Consider the following 15,539-nt stretch of genomic DNA (forward strand, 5'->3'; position numbering starts at 1 on the left):
AATATATATATAATATTACTTTAATGACCGTGCATACAAATGATAACAATTATTTAAATGATAAAGACTCATGAACAGACACATAGAGAGGGACAGGCCTGCAGCAGGAGCTCACAACCACCAGTGTGTCGTCGTCGTGTGTATTAATGATGTGGGTTCACTGCACCGTGTGTTCAGCAGATTTCCCACGAGCGGGCGGAGCTAAGGAGGCAGAGATGGAGGGATGATGCTGAGGAGGAGCAGGTGGAGACCGAGCGGACGCACTTTGCGCAGGGACCAACAACAGGAAGCTGCACAGGAGACGTCTGAGAGTTGCAACCTTCCCCGTGGACGCAGGTTTCTGTTTTTCATCGAGGAGGCAGGAAGGACGCAGGTTTGATTCCCGGCGACAGGCTCCGTCTGCATCCGTCCTCCTGCAGCTGGAGGATGGCGACGATGTGATGCTCCATCGCCGGGTCCGCGGCCCGAGGCTTCTCCCCTGAAACCTGATATTATGCGGGGGACAAGGGGCGCTGCACGGATTACAGGGGAACAAAGCACCGGTTCAGAAAGAGCTCTGCAAACTGGCAGGTTAGTGTGTGTGTGTGTCTGTGCGTGTGTGTGTGTGTGTGTGTGGTGCGACATGAAATGAAACCAAAGCCACAGGATCAGACAACATTCATATTGTCCTTGTTGCAGCGCATTCAACTAAACACACAATCCGATTCAATCTGTTGGATCAAGAGTGATTTTGATTTGAATTTAATTGAAGTGCATCTATTTGTCACGTGTCTGCAGAGGATGATGCGCTGGAGGGAAGTCCAGGCCTTCACTGAGCCTCACAGATCCAACCAGGGATTTCATTTCTGTCTTGTCTTTTCTTTTTTTTTTTTTAATTAATCCCAGTTTTCACTCTGAGCTGATGCTTCATGTATGTTCCAGGGCCTGGTCTGACTTGTAGGTTGATTGTGTGATGTAGAGTGAAAGATATGAGTAATCAGATTCTCTCGGCCCAGTAACTCTGCCAAAAATAGCTCCTCTATTAAAGGACGGTGGTGTTTGTGTTTTATGTCACTTTCCCTGAAGGGGAAAAGTCTCATCTGGTGTAAAATCACTGAGTGCATGAATATGTGTTCATGCATGCGTGCAGCTCGCAGACTGAGTTCTGACCCTCCCCCACGCACTGCATCTCTCTTAAGCCTCGGACTGAATGTTATAATCCTCTAATTGAAACCTCTTCCCACTGTTTTATCCACTTTTTAGTGTATCACACCCCCTCCCACTCTCCACTCTCACCCCCTCACCACCTCTCCCTCTCTCTGCCCACAGTATCACCCAACTATGGTCGACCCCTCGGAGGCTGAGGAGCAGAACAAGTGTAAAGGTCCACAGCTCCAGACGCCAGCTGTGGCCACTGAACACCCTCGACTGCCAGCAGAAGCCGACGGCGCAACAGAAGAGGATGGAGACGCTGGTTTTGAGACGCCACCCACTGGCAGCTCTGAGCCGAGCCCCTGCCACGCCGCCTCCCCGCCGGGGCCAGATGCTGCCCCTCAGGGGGCAACGCCGCAGCAGCCACAGACTCAGACGGATCCGTCGCCCAAGCTGCACCTGGACCTGTACAACTTTGACTCGCCGGTTGCAGAGGGCAGCCGCTACGTGCTGACGAGCCCCCGCTCCCTGGAGGCGTGTGCTCGATGTGGGGTCAAACCCGTGGAGCTGCTGCCCCGCCCGCTCGCCGACTTCGCCCGAGAGGCTCCCGGACGCTCCATGCGAGTCGCTACGGGGATGTTTGAAGTCTACGAGAGGGACAGGCACGACAAACTGAGGCAGTGCCGCGAGGAGAGGGAGAGGATTGTCAGGGAGGAGAAGCGAAGGATTCAGCAGGCGACTGTGAACAGCAGTGGTAGTGTATCGTCCTCCTCTTTGGATAAATCCTCTTCTGGCTCCAGTCAGCCTCCTAAATCTGGGCCTGCAGTGACCTCCAGCTCAGTCCTTGATGCTAACGCCTCCTCCAGAGCTCCAGCATCGGGTCCAACCTCTAAACAAGGTACAGAGCTTTTATCTAAAGCCCCGGCCTCAAGCCTCAGTACCTCCCCTAAACCTGCACATGCAAAGTCTCCTCAATCCTCCAAAAATGGTTCTACGACCTCTACGCCATCATCCAAGAGTTTCCAAGGATCTGCCAAACTTCCTTCGTCCTCCTCAACTGAACAAGTAAAACCCACGCGGCCGCTCTCGTCTGGTCCTCCACCTGTAGTCAGGAAGTCCTCTGGTGGTAAATCCTCAAACACTTTCCCCAGATCAACACCAAAGCCGCCTTCTTTCCCCAGAGCCAATTCCACGTTAGCGTCATCGGTGTCAAAGCCTGCAGGTCAGAGCTCTGGGACGTCTTCTAATGGTGGAACAGGAGGAGCGTTTTCTCAGCACAATGGACATCTTGGATTACATTCCAAGGTGAAAGTAAAAAGCCATTCACTGGAGTCCTTACAGCGAAGGATGGATCCTGTCTGCTGCTCCACCTCCACCACCACGACTACCACCACATGCACCTCATCAGAGTCCGGGGCCTCCTCCTCTTACAGTTGGGATGGTGCACGAGATCACTGGGCGAAATTCTCCAGCCCCCGCGCACGCACAATGGCGACCTTCAACTCCCTGATGGGTCGCAGCCTCAGCCTTGGCGACCTGAGCCACTCTCCTCAGACAACACAGAAGGTGGAGCGCATAGTGAAGGAGGTGAAGCGTCGAGGCCTGAAGGCCGTGTCGGAGCGCGACCGCAAAATCGCCGCTTTGATGCTCGCTAGATATCAGGAGGAAGACATCATGAGTCAGACCCGCTACGTGGCTCATCTCCAGTGGGACAGCGAGCGCAGGATGGAGGAGCTTCGGCGAGAGCAGGAGGACAGAGAGAAGCAGCGTGCAGTGCTTCAGTGCCAGCGAGTGTGGCAGACCCAGGTGACCATACGCCAGCGAAGACTGAGCCAACAGGAACGACAGTCAGCAGCCGCCAAGATGCGTCAGGCCGAGGAGAGCGAGGAGCGATGGAGGGAGCTTGCAGAGCAGCAGGAGCGCAGCCGTCTGCTGAGGTTACAGCAGGCGGCACGAGAGGGGAAGCATAAGAAAGTTCTCCAAGAACAGAACCTGAAGGCTCTGGAGGAGGAGAGGGCGGCCATGCTGGAGCAGGAGAGGCTGCTGCTGAAAGAGAAGCTCACCATGGCTGAGCTGAAGAGGCAAGAGAAGGAGCACCAGGCCCAGGAGGAGAGACGGGGTCTGAACAAGGCAGAGAAGAGACGTCACGCTGCCCTGATACAGGAAATCGCTCGCAGAGAACAGGAGGAGAGGGAGGAGGCGAGGAGGGCAGCGGACGAGAAGCTCAGTCGCTCCCTGGAGAATTATGAACAGATAGTGGAGCGTCGAGGGCAAGAGCTGAAGGAAAAGGCCAAGCGTGAGGAGAAGCAGATCCAGAAAGCACGCAAGGCCGCGGAGAAGCGTGAGATGCAGCAGCAGCAGCAGCTGGAGGCTCGTGCGAAGGAGGCGGAGAAACGAGCCCAACAGGCGGCTTTAGTGGCAGAGGAGAGGGCCAAGGAGAAGGCTCAGCGGGCCGCTCAGGGCCGCCAGGAGAAGGAGAGACTCCAGAAGCTCAACAGGCAGCGCGTGGAGGAGGAGGAGAAGCAGAGGCGCCTGGAGCTGCTGCAGTCCATCGAGAGAAAGCTGGAGAAGAGCGAGCAGATCTTCAGAGAGAAGAGGGCGGTGCTGGAGAGCGCTCGCTCTGTGGCTCGAGCCTCGTTTCATGTGCGAGACAAAGTGCGGGAGGAGACCAACATGCGTACGTTCGATAAAATGGCCCTGGAAGCGCAGCTGAAAGCCAGCATGGACGAGAAGTAAACCCACAGCTTGATGTGAACTCTGGTCCTGTGCTTGGCTCTTGCCTTCGTTATGACCCTCATCACTTAACGGCTTTATCCTCCTCCTCCTCTTCTTCCTCCTCCTCCTCCTCTTCCTCTGACCCACAGTGTTATTTTGTACGTACATATCTTTACCCATCAGCCGCTTTGATTACATTTTGATCATTTTTCTTCTATCAAAGCAAACCAAATCATTTTGTATCGTGGATGAAATGAGACTTACCACCTATATCTTTAGCTGTTATACAGTAATCGACTCTAGAGCCTGTGTGGGAACCCAGTAGACTTTATATTAGATGAGAGCGCAGAGACTCTCTTCCTCTTTGCTCCCGTCTTCGTCTCTCAGCCACTGAATGAAAAGAATCATTGTTTACCAGGAAGCACAAGTCCATGACAACTGCAGGGGCTTTTAAAGAAGCACTCCTGTGAGAGAAACACTGAGCAGGAGAAGAAATCAAAAGCAGAGAAAGAAAAATGGTTCTAGAGCCCTGAAGCAAACGAGGGATACGTTTTTATACATAAGAAATAAAACCCCGGTCCGACAATCCAGCACAGGAAGTCAGTGAGCACTTTCTCTGTGCCGATGAAGCATCAGAGGACAGAGACGAGCTCTGAGAGACGACCACCTCTGCTCCAGTGGATCAGCTACCAGCAGCTGCCTGGTGTCTGTACCAAGGTCAACAGGTACCAGTTTTATTTCCTTTGCAGGTTACATCACTCCTTCTGTATTGTTACGCTGCCTTTAACCTTTGAGCACCCAAACCTAAATAATCCATCTTTCGGTTCCAAGTGAAAGTTTTCGAAGGTCATAGCGGCCTTGACCTTTGACTTCCAGGCACCGAACTCTCATCAGTTATTCTCTGCGTCACAAGTGACCATTGGTGCCGAATCTGAAGAATTCCCTCAAGCTTGTGTTGAGATATTACGTTCAAGAGGCCAGAAGAGTTCTGGGAATTCACCGTGGCCTAGAACATTGACCTTTGACCTCCACATTCTAATCAGTTTATATTTGAGTCCGAGTGAAGGTTTGTGCACAACATGAAGAAATCCAAGGTCACGTTGAGATTATCACCTTCACTAGAATGGGTCGGACGGACAGACAGACAGACAAACGGACAGCTGGACAGATGAACAGACAGACAGACAGCTGGACAGACGGATGGACAGACAGACAGATGGATAGACAGACGGACGGACAGACAGACAAACGGACAGATGAACAGACGGACGGACAGACAGACAGACGGACGGACGGACAGACAGACAGACAAACAGACAAAGTTCTTCGTCAAACAGACGAAGTTCTTCCGTTTGTCTGTGCGTCAGTCTGTTCATCTGTCCGTCTGTTCTTCGTCTGTTCTTCGTCTGTCTGTCTGTCTGTCTGTCCATCTGTCTGTCCCTCTGTCCGTTTGTCTGTCCGTCCGTCTGTCTGGCTCCAGACATTATGTCTCTGGGTGTCGTCGTCCCAGGGACATAAAAAAACAAACTGTTGACTTCACACTAATCCTGCTCAATCTCTCAGATTGAAAAAAGAGGGCGATACACCCCCTGACGGAGCTGTTGCCATGGCAATAGAGATGGGATAGAGCAGCAGGAGGTGAATGAGACTGCGTGGGAATATTAGACGACGGCCTGCGGGGAGCTGGATCAGTGGCAGCTCCGTCTTTACTTACTACACATGAAATGTTTGTGTCTGATGAATATCGTGTGACACTAGATCTACAAGAAATGACTTTATATTGTTTTACAATTATTTCATTGAATCCATTAATCAGCTTTGTACTAAACTAAACACGGAGGTCAAGACCAAGTGTTTCCCGTATAAATGTGATAAAACTGAATTCTGTCTCGTGTCGTGCTGCAGGTCCTGATCATGTGACCTTGGATCCGCCCACACTGAGCTTCGTGAGTGTGAAAACAAACCAGTCTCTCCTCCGATGGATCCACACCAACGTTTTTCTACTCAACCAGTAACAGTGCCATTTATTGTGCTGCTAATGATGGGACGTGAAGGAGCCGACAGCCTTTGACCCGCAGAAATGAAGAGACTTTCACAAGGTTCAAACACAGCTTTATTAGCATCAAGGCATGTTGCTCAGTCCTTTCATCGACCCGTCTTCTTCTCTCTCATTCTGCCATCGGGTCACTTGACATTTGTACATTATCATCATTTGCCTGCTTCTGTTAATTACACTGAGTTGCTTCAGTAACAGTTTTTCATATGTAGCAATAATGAAACGGTCAAAGTCAAACACATCTGAGATCATTGTTGTCATGAACGCTCTGTTAACACAATCTGGACAAACGAGTAAAATAAAAACAAACATTTTTTAAAGATGGACGTGCATCATCTTTTCTATCAGCTAACGACCTGTAAATATTTCATTCTGATTTATATTCGCCTGAAAACTCATTTTAGAAAGTGATGAAAACACTGGAAACTGAAGGTACAAGGCTGCAGTCACACGGACGACTGTTGTTTAAACACCAGTGAGGTCTCTACTCTATCATTCATGTGCTACAGAGTTTGTAACATCAGCTAAAGCTCAGCTTTTATTCAGCGGCTCAAATTTGATTTCAGGTTTTCTCTCGTCTTCGTGAAATATTGAATCACGTTCAACCATCGGAGAAGTTCAGAGGGAAAGTCTCTTTAAATGTTCTTGAAATAAGTCGTAGCTTCAGATTTAAGAACCTCAAAATACATACTTGAGTAAATATACTTAGTTAAGTGTAATTCACTAGTTTGACGAGGACACTCCTGTTGTAAAATCAAATCTGAATCAGTTTCATGGACGACAGAATAACAGGAACTAAAAAGCAGCGAGACAGATATCGTTGTAGCTGCGTTTCACTGCTATAAAATAATTCACATATTCTAGTTGTGGCAATAAGATGATGAGTAGAGTTTATTTGCTGTTATTTATGTGACGGATCAGAATTTGTCATCAGACTCCTGCCGACGTAAAATAAATAATAAAACTAATGGAAACAAGACGACTTTTAGTTCCTGTGGTTCTGTCCACGTCCGTGAAGTCTTTTTACAAACTGAATATTCAGCGAGAGTCTGTTAAACGTTATCTTGATGCACTCAGTTGAACTTGTTATAATTTAAACGTGCAGCCAGAGATGGGATCAAACTGATTTGAGTGTGTTCCTCTACAATACTGTGATGAGGGGTTTGGGATGAGGATCTACTTCACTGACTGTGTGGAGGTAAAGCTCAGGACCTCCTCTCCTCTCCACCTCGCTCTCGCTCCTCTCAGGTGTTTGAGGCGTCCTTGCGAGCGATGATCTTGTACACGCTCTGTCTGAAGCTGCTGTCGGAGGTCAGGCGTCGGGCCGTCTCCCTCAGATCCTCCATGCTGCCGCCCTCAGAGGCCACAGCGAACGACTTCGAGTGTTTCACTGCAGAGACACAACAAGTGTATGACGCTCACAGGAAGCTTGTTGACTGACAGGAAAACATTTTTAAACTGTTGGATTAATCTACAGCAATTCTTATTATCAATTCATGATTTTTTATTTACTGAGCATCAACAAACTTTAACTGGTTCCAGTTTTTATTTCATTGTAACTTGAAAATCTTTAGTTTTTTAACTCTTGAAGATTTAAACTTGAAGATATTTTTCACAATTCTTTGACATTAATAAGAATAATGTATTAATATATATCATAAATTGTCATTAACACTTGCAGCTACGACTAGTTTCACTGTGACGTTTACAATAAAACAAGTAAAAACGCAATTTGACAAATGTGAAATAAAATCTATAAAATAATTTAGACAGAAAAGATTAAAACACACAAACTTCAGGTTGATATTTGGCTTCACGACAGAACAATTGTGACTCAGACTGACACTGATTCACCGGAGTTTCTTTTTATAGATGTGAACCAACATTTTAAAGCGTAATAAAATGAAGTCGGTGTTTTGCTGCAGACGTGAACACAGATGGATCCAGTGTGAACAGGTTGTGTTTCTTGTGATCACACTTACACCAGTGGCGTCTGGACGCTCTCCTCTGGATGCGGCAGCTCTTGATTCTGCGAGCGGCGGCTTTGTGGAGGTACACAGCGTTTTTCATGATCGCTGGAAGCTTCGCCTCGATCTCTGCTGCACAGATACACTCCTCAAAGAACCCTGGACACACACACACACACACACACACACACACTCAGATACATCAGTGTGATATGATAAATAATGTAATACACTTTCTGTCCAGATAGAGGCAGTCACAAGAGTGTGTGTGTGTGTGTGTGTGTGTTCATCTGTTAGAATAAAAGTGTTGTAAGAGTTCAGGTGTGTATTTTATGTATTTAACAGGTAGATGCTGAAAATATTGTGAACTACACAAACTCTGACAGGGTAAAATAACGTGACAGACGTGGAGACGAGAGGGTTCGAGTGATGCACTCACTCCTCAGATGAGTCACGTCCCCCTTCATCTTCTCGTCTCGCTCTTTGGTTCGCTCCAGTGAGTTCAGGCCTTTCTCCAGATCCTGCAGAGCCTCCTCCGCCTGCTGCAGCCTGTGCTCCAGCTCCACCCGAGACTGGATCTCCGCCTGTGACACACACACACACACACACACACACACACACACACACACACACACACACACACACACACACACACACACACACACACACACACACACACACACACACGTGCTCCTTAAATCAGTCCATGTTCTTGATATGATGAAGTTAAAGATGAGTCATTTTTCTGGATCTCAGTGGAAACCTGCTGATTTTGAATTATTCTGTGGGAAATGAGTGAAAAGTTAAAATCTCATATTAAAGAAAAGTGAAAAACTGTTTTGAAAAACAATCCAGTGAAACCACGTTTACAACTGAATGTGCCGACCTCGTGCCGAGTCATGCTGAGTCATGCTGCGTTACCTTGAGCTCGGCCTCAGTCTGCTGTTTGTCCACAGTGAGCTGAGAGAGCGACTGCTGCAGCGTCTGGGCCTGAGACGAGTAGAACTCCCTCTCCTGCTGCAGGTCTTTGGCTCGCTGATCGTTCTCCCTCAGCCTGAAGCACAGAAACAAACGTGCAGCACGTCGCCTGGATTTAAAAACCTTTTCCAAACTCCGTCAGATTAAACTCATGCTGCTTTGTTGCAGAAATAACAACAGAGAATTATTAATCACTTAATTTTGCATTTGTGAGACACTTAAATAAATAGTTTGACCTTTTGAAAAATACACTTGAATTAACTGTACTGCCACTTCTGCAACTTGTGAATTCTGTGTCTAACCGTTCTTTTATAGTTCTATTATTTTTTTTATCTGTTTTTATTCTGTTCATGTTCAGCTGTAAAACCCACATTTCCTCCAATGAAGGAAGATCAGTTATCAATCTTTATATATAAATATATATGTATATAAAAATCAGTCTATACACTGCAGAAAAATAAAAACCACAGTAAATTAAAATGCAATTCACATTAAATAATAATAATATAATAAATACTATCTGATGAGTTCACTCAGGTTTCTGATTGTTGTAAAATAAACATGTTTCCTGCAATTAATTGAATTGAACTGAAACGTGTGATAGAAACGAGTGAAAACTAAATCCAGGTTGAGTGTGTGAGTGTTTCTGTGGGAGAGTGTGTGGATCCTGCAGCCGCTCGTGTCAGAGGAGAAACTGATGGAAACACGAAGCTGTGAGTCGCTGCACAACGTTAGTGCTGCACAGTCAATACCTGATGGTGGTTCAGGGATCGATGCACATTTCCACAAGTAGTTACATCCTCTGTGCCATTAGCAAGTGCTGTGAGTGGACACAGCAGAGTTTGACCCTTCAGACAAGGAGAGTTTCCAGTTGGACGAAGACGGTTTTGATCTGTGGACGTCAAAACATTCAGAAAAGCTCCAGGAGCTGAAGGAAACCAGGACTCACTTCTCGTCGGCCTGCTCCTTCTCCTTCAGCAGGATCTTCATCTGCTCCTCGATGTGCCTCAGGTCCTTCAGCAGATCTCCGTCTCCGAGCTCGTCTCCCTCCTCAGACGTCTTCCTGCAGGAGCTCTTCTCTTCTTCCTCCTCCTCCTCCTGCTCCTGCTCTTTCACCCCCAGGAGCTCAAGGGTTCTCTGCTTCTCCTGAGACAGCTCCTGCAAAACAAAGCTCTCACTCTGTAAAGCTGCAGAGGAGTAAAGTGCTGCCGATCACATGTTAGACGTCATAATGTCTCATGTTTATTTAATGAACATGTTCAGTTACCATCTTAAATCAAAGTCCATTTACTGGCTTTGATGTTAAAAAGCTGCGGGAAACGCTTCAGTGTGGAAGAAGCTGGAGTTCAATTTAAATTCTGTTTGGTTTTTTCAAATTTAACAAAAAGTTAAGAAAGAACAACACAGAAAAGATGTGAATCCTAGAAACCAACATTTTCTTTAGTGTCTAAATTGATTCTTGGTTGTGTTGGTGTCACACCAGGTTTTATTATTTTATCAAACCGACTCTGCAGGAGAATCTGCAGAACTTTTATTTGACCTTTTGTTTTCATACCTCGATGGATTTCTGCAGCATCACTGTCAAACTGCTCAGCTCCTCCTTCTCGCTCTCGACACCTTTCAGGGACTGAGTGGTTCCGTCCAGATCTCTGTCATCGACACAACGTCACGTTACGTTACAGGTTTGTGAGCGACCGGCGCTGCAGCTGAACGTGAAGAGACCAGAGGACGGTTCTTACTGTTTGATTTGTTCCTGTTCGGACTTCAGCTCCAGAACCACCTCCTCAAACTTCATCTTCTCCTCCTCCAGAACCTGGTTCAGACGCTCCAGCTCCTGCAAATGACAAAAAACATATTCGGTGTCATCACAGAGAAACTGAACGACGAACTCAAATATTAGATCTTTACAGGAGCAAAGTGAAAAATCCCCAATTTTAAAAACTGACTCTTGAAAAGTACAAAAGTAAAAGATACTGAAATAATGAATGAATCGATCAGGGAAATTATTGATTGACAGAAAGTGAAGATTTTCTATTTTCTGTTTTATCCGGTAAAATTAAAAATCTGAAGTTGTTGTTGTTGTTGAACAGGTCTCACTTCTCTCTGCGCCCGCTGATGACTGAGCTCCTCAGTTTCTTCCATCAGTTTATCTGGAGAAAGAAAACAAAAGACAGTTTCACACAAACAGCTTCATGTTTGTTAAACTTCTTTGAGAGTTCACGTGTTTACCCAGATACTCCTGCTTCTCCTTCGCCAGCTGCAGCCCCTGAGCCTCCAGACTCTCGATCATGGCCTCGCCCAGCTGAGCGTTCTTCCACGTGCTGGTGAAGGTTCAGTGAAGGTTAAACACTGTGAGCATGAAACTGGAGCCGCAGCCAAGAATTTCTTGCTTTAAAATGTGACTTGATCCTTTTCTGATGAGAATATTGTAAAATCAACTCGTACAGTTTGTGTGATTTGTTCAGGATTTCTAATCACTCACACTTTCCCCGACTCCTGGAGCATCTCCATCCACTGGAGCTGCTCCTCCTCAGACTCAGCCGCCAGGACGATGGTTCCCTGAGGAGCAGATAAACAATCGTCTCGTCACTAACGTGCCGGGACTGAGAAAATAAAGATGAAGGAGCTGGCTCGTGTGTCACTGACTGATGTGTTCTTCCTTGGATCAAACCACAGTCACACAAACAACCTCCTGTGTGTATTTATTACACGTCCACTTCTGTGTGTTTATTTGTTGTTATCCGGTGTCTGTGTCGAAAGTCTAATAAATAAACTGTGAACATCTGTGAGTCTGAGAAATGATGAGAAGTTATTACAGTGAAATCCTCCAGGTTGATGACGATGGCAAAGGGCATCCCCATGTTTTCATGAGCCGACACCACACATCCTCCGAGAGGGATCACGCCCTGAGACACAAACACATCACACACACACACAGAGAAAAACTAAATACACAATAAAGTGATTCAGTCGAAAAACATGTTCATGAAATTACATTTTTCAAATCAAACACAAACCGACGCAGCCGCTCACCTTCGGGTGGATGTTGAAGTACCTGTTGCTGTCGAAGCTTCTCTTCTCGCTCTCGGCGTAGTAGAGCAGGAAACTGTCTTTGATGATGAAGAACCTTTGAACCGAGGAAGAGGATAAAGCAGCAGTGAGTCAAAACCTCAAGTGCAATAAAACCATATAAATGTTTTGTTTAAATATACCGGATTTAAATATTCCTGCTTGACAACGCAACGAAGTCGGATTTCACAAAACACAGTTTTATAGTTTAAGTGGTTTTAATAATTCTTTCATCACAGTTTCTGCCTCTAACTTTAAATTTGTCCGTATTTTTTTTTTGACTGAGGGAATTTAAAGCAACACTATACGTGACTTTAACTGAGGAACAGCGCCCCCTGCAGCCACACATGGTGTCTGTCAAGCTCAGTGGATATTACCCATGATCCTCAGCTTCCTGAACCAGAAGAGCTGCTGCTGAAACAAATCCACCAAACTCCGTTCAGACTTCTTCTTATTTCTAAAGTCTCCTGCTGAATATTGGAGACAAACTGGTTTTTAATAACTTCTGAATCTTTTTAACTTCACAGCTGGAGCTGCCACTCAGTTCTCAGGGATCGAACCCACTCACCGAAGAAACGTTCTCCATGTTCACACTCGCTCGACCGTCAAATTCAATTGGACGCTGACATATTGAGGTAAATAAAAGTCGTAGTGTTGCTTTAAAACAATTCGGAGGGTTTGTCACCATCATCGCATTGAATCGATTTTAATCTGGTGTCTCCAACTAAAATGATAAACCCTCTGAGTCTCTGGTTTGGCACGTTCAAATTCTTTTGACCTTTATGATGGAAGCCAAGGTCACATGACTGCGCTGCAAATGGACTCTCTGGACCCCCCCCCCCCCTCCGTATTGTCACCGTTATGTAAACTAAGAGCATTATCATGACATAAGGAACCAATCCAGGCACTTTACGATCCAAATATATTCCCTCAGGATACAGTGAGGCCGCGCTGCGAACACGTCTGAGGACAAGTTTATCCTGTCGTTACATAAAGCAATCCGCTAATACACATGTCAACAGTCTGGCTTTAGAATCCCACAGGAAGAGATGTTGATAATTCAACACGAGGAAAACAGCAAAGACAATTTAAACTGAGGCTGTGAAGCTAAATGAACGTGTTAAAGATTCTTCACACGTGTCAATAAATGTTAATTTGATTATTTTTTAACGGTTGTTGAACATATTACAGACGATTACAACTTTTTACTTGAGGTGTTTGATTTATTTACTACAAATATTCAATGTTTTTGTGGCTGTCGGAGGAAAGTAACTTTTTAAAATTAAATAAAAATATGATTTTCTCAAAACTTAAATTTTAATGGAGGCAGGAGTTCAGCTGCACCAACCTGAAGCTCTTTGTTGGATCCAGAGGATTAAATATAAAAATGACCCCTGACAGAGATCACGCCTCACCTGCGGGACCACTTGGCCGACGGGCGTCCGAAAGGCCTCTTCCACAGGACGCCGTGCAGCTGCACTTTGGTGCTGATGTCCAGCCCTTCACTGTCCGACTGCTCCATGGACGACCAGGGCGAGAACAGAGAGTTTCTGGACGAAGACGAGAACATCCTCTCTGACAGTACCTCGCCCTGGGAGGCGGTGCAACGCGAAAAATATCAATAGAAATATAAAGCACAATAGTCAATCAATGACAATTTGCCCGATAGCACACACACACACACACACACACAGACACACACAGACACACACACACAGCTTCAATACAAAGCAGGAAAAGTAGCAAACAAATTCCAATAACTCATCAGGCTGGAAATATGCAGCTGCCAATACACTGATGGGCTGGAGGCAGACTGACGGCAGAGACCAGCACAGAGGAAATCAGGGATGATACAGGGAGAGAGAGGGAGGGAGAGGGATGGAGAGGAGAGGAGGAGAGGAGAGGTACTGGGAGTGATGGGTGAGGGAAACCTGAACCCAGTCGATACATCCCAGCCGGTAAAAGCTGTTATTCAGACATCTGTACTCACAGAAAAGGTCTCCAGCTCCTGGCAGCTCTCTGGTCTCTGCCTCCCTCCGAGCATCAGCCGTGAATCAGGGGAACATCTGTGGCAGAGCTGCGGCCGCTCGGCTCTCTAGCAAAGAGGATGGAGAATCTGAGCGGTTAACATGCAGCTTTAGAGTCGTGAGTATCAGATTAATTCACGGAACATGTGTCAGACTGGATGGACACCAGATTATAAAGATATTAACAGCTCAGCCGCTTCACAGGAACACGGGAGAACTCGGATTTTCAGTTTGCACGAGTTTAAAGAACATTTATAAATAAGGCCTCTGAAATATTATGTTTGTTGAAAACGTGACAACAAGAAGAGTTAACATGAGTTTTCTCACCTGCTTCATATCGAGAAGTGCTTTTAATAAACCAACATAAAGTGCATTTTAGTGTTCAATCATTAAAACAAACCTCAGAATCTCCACCAGTTAAAAAACCTTTTATTTTATCGTCATAAAACACGTTGCTTTACAACTGATTTTCACAATCAGAAATATGGAAATAAGGCAGACTCATTCTGGAATGGCAGAAAATGAAATAGAATAAGGAAAAACGCCAACGGGAACAATTCCAGATATTAATCTGATCCCAAAACTCTCTGGATTCAACACGTGACGTCGTCTCTTCTGGTTTGTAAGAATCGATCGTTTTAAAAGTTCACCTGCAGATATTTTACAGTTCTGAAAAACTTTCCTATTTATCTAGATGTGTGATGAGACCTGAAACAAAGTGAATTTAACGTCTAATAAATACACTAAATATTTGACCTGACAAACAGAGGATTAAAGTACTAGTCTACATTATTTTACTTTGAAGGGCAGGTGCTAACGGCCAATCAAATCCCAGTATTTTGCATCTTTAAATTCACTCAATTAAAAAAAAAGTTAAACACATATTAAAAAACACAATTAAACAAACTGTCTCTGTCCTAAAACCAAGTTTGTCCTAAACATCAACTTTTCTCTCGCTTGGTGATTCAGATAATCAAAGAGGTTTTTATTTATTCAGAAACAATTAACTGGAGCAGGTTTTTAAACATCTCACTGTGGTGAATCATAGTTTATCATCTCGCTGTGTATCCATGAATGAACTTTTAACAGCTCTGATAACAAAATATAAACAGAGGTTGGATCTGATGCTTAGTTTAACTTGATCTTTCAAAACCTGACGATCCTTCAGCCACAGTCCTGATGAGTAATCATGTTAAACTCTTAATAAATGTTTATTAAGTCAGAATATTTAGAGAAAAACTTTGGGATAGAAGTTTTGATTAATGATGCATCGAACACACACACACATGAACAGAGAATATAACTGTTAGCTTCTTGTAAGAAGGAATCAAGGATTCCAGTTTGTGAAATGTGAGGATTTTCCGGTTTTGTGATGTTTGCACCACATTAACTGAATATTACATGAATATATTTTGGTTTCTTGGACTCACAATACACCAGTGAACTCTGGATTCATTTCAGGAATTGAAAACCATGAAATCTCAGCAGGGCTTTAACTGAAATTGCACACTCATGATGTCGGACAATGTTTTTTTTTTTTTCCCTTTTGTATTTCATAAAAAATAAAACAGTCGTGCAGCTGCTGGTCTGCACGCG

At 45.4% G+C, this 15,539-nt stretch overlaps 2 protein-coding genes across 2 annotated transcripts; one reads left to right on the forward strand and one right to left on the reverse strand.

The window, feature by feature from the left end:
• Positions 1 to 429: 429 nt before the first annotated feature.
• Positions 430 to 3,964, forward strand: ccdc177 (coiled-coil domain containing 177). Its single transcript, XM_069535414.1, has 2 exons — positions 430 to 570; positions 1,309 to 3,964. Exon 2 carries the CDS (start codon positions 1,321 to 1,323, stop codon positions 3,865 to 3,867), a length of 2,547 nt encoding a protein of 848 aa, XP_069391515.1. The 5' UTR covers positions 430 to 570; positions 1,309 to 1,320; the 3' UTR covers positions 3,868 to 3,964.
• A 1,977-nt stretch (positions 3,965 to 5,941) lies between these two features.
• plekhd1 (pleckstrin homology domain containing, family D (with coiled-coil domains) member 1) lies at positions 5,942 to 14,060 on the reverse strand. The gene is made up of 14 exons (XM_069535420.1): positions 13,907 to 14,060; positions 13,332 to 13,507; positions 11,881 to 11,974; positions 11,664 to 11,753; positions 11,330 to 11,406; positions 11,077 to 11,168; positions 10,945 to 10,997; positions 10,587 to 10,681; positions 10,403 to 10,496; positions 9,797 to 10,005; positions 8,791 to 8,923; positions 8,309 to 8,453; positions 7,885 to 8,028; positions 5,942 to 7,292 (listed from the first exon to the last, which is right to left on the reverse strand). The coding sequence occupies exons 1-14, from the start codon at positions 13,958 to 13,960 to the stop codon at positions 7,147 to 7,149; spliced, it is 1,602 nt and encodes a 533-aa protein (XP_069391521.1). The 5' UTR covers positions 13,961 to 14,060; the 3' UTR covers positions 5,942 to 7,146.
• Positions 14,061 to 15,539: the final 1,479 nt, after the last annotated feature.

This window comes from Paralichthys olivaceus, chromosome 12 (genome assembly GCF_024713975.1).
Source record: "Paralichthys olivaceus isolate ysfri-2021 chromosome 12, ASM2471397v2, whole genome shotgun sequence".
Lineage (NCBI taxonomy): Eukaryota > Metazoa > Chordata > Actinopteri > Pleuronectiformes > Paralichthyidae > Paralichthys > Paralichthys olivaceus.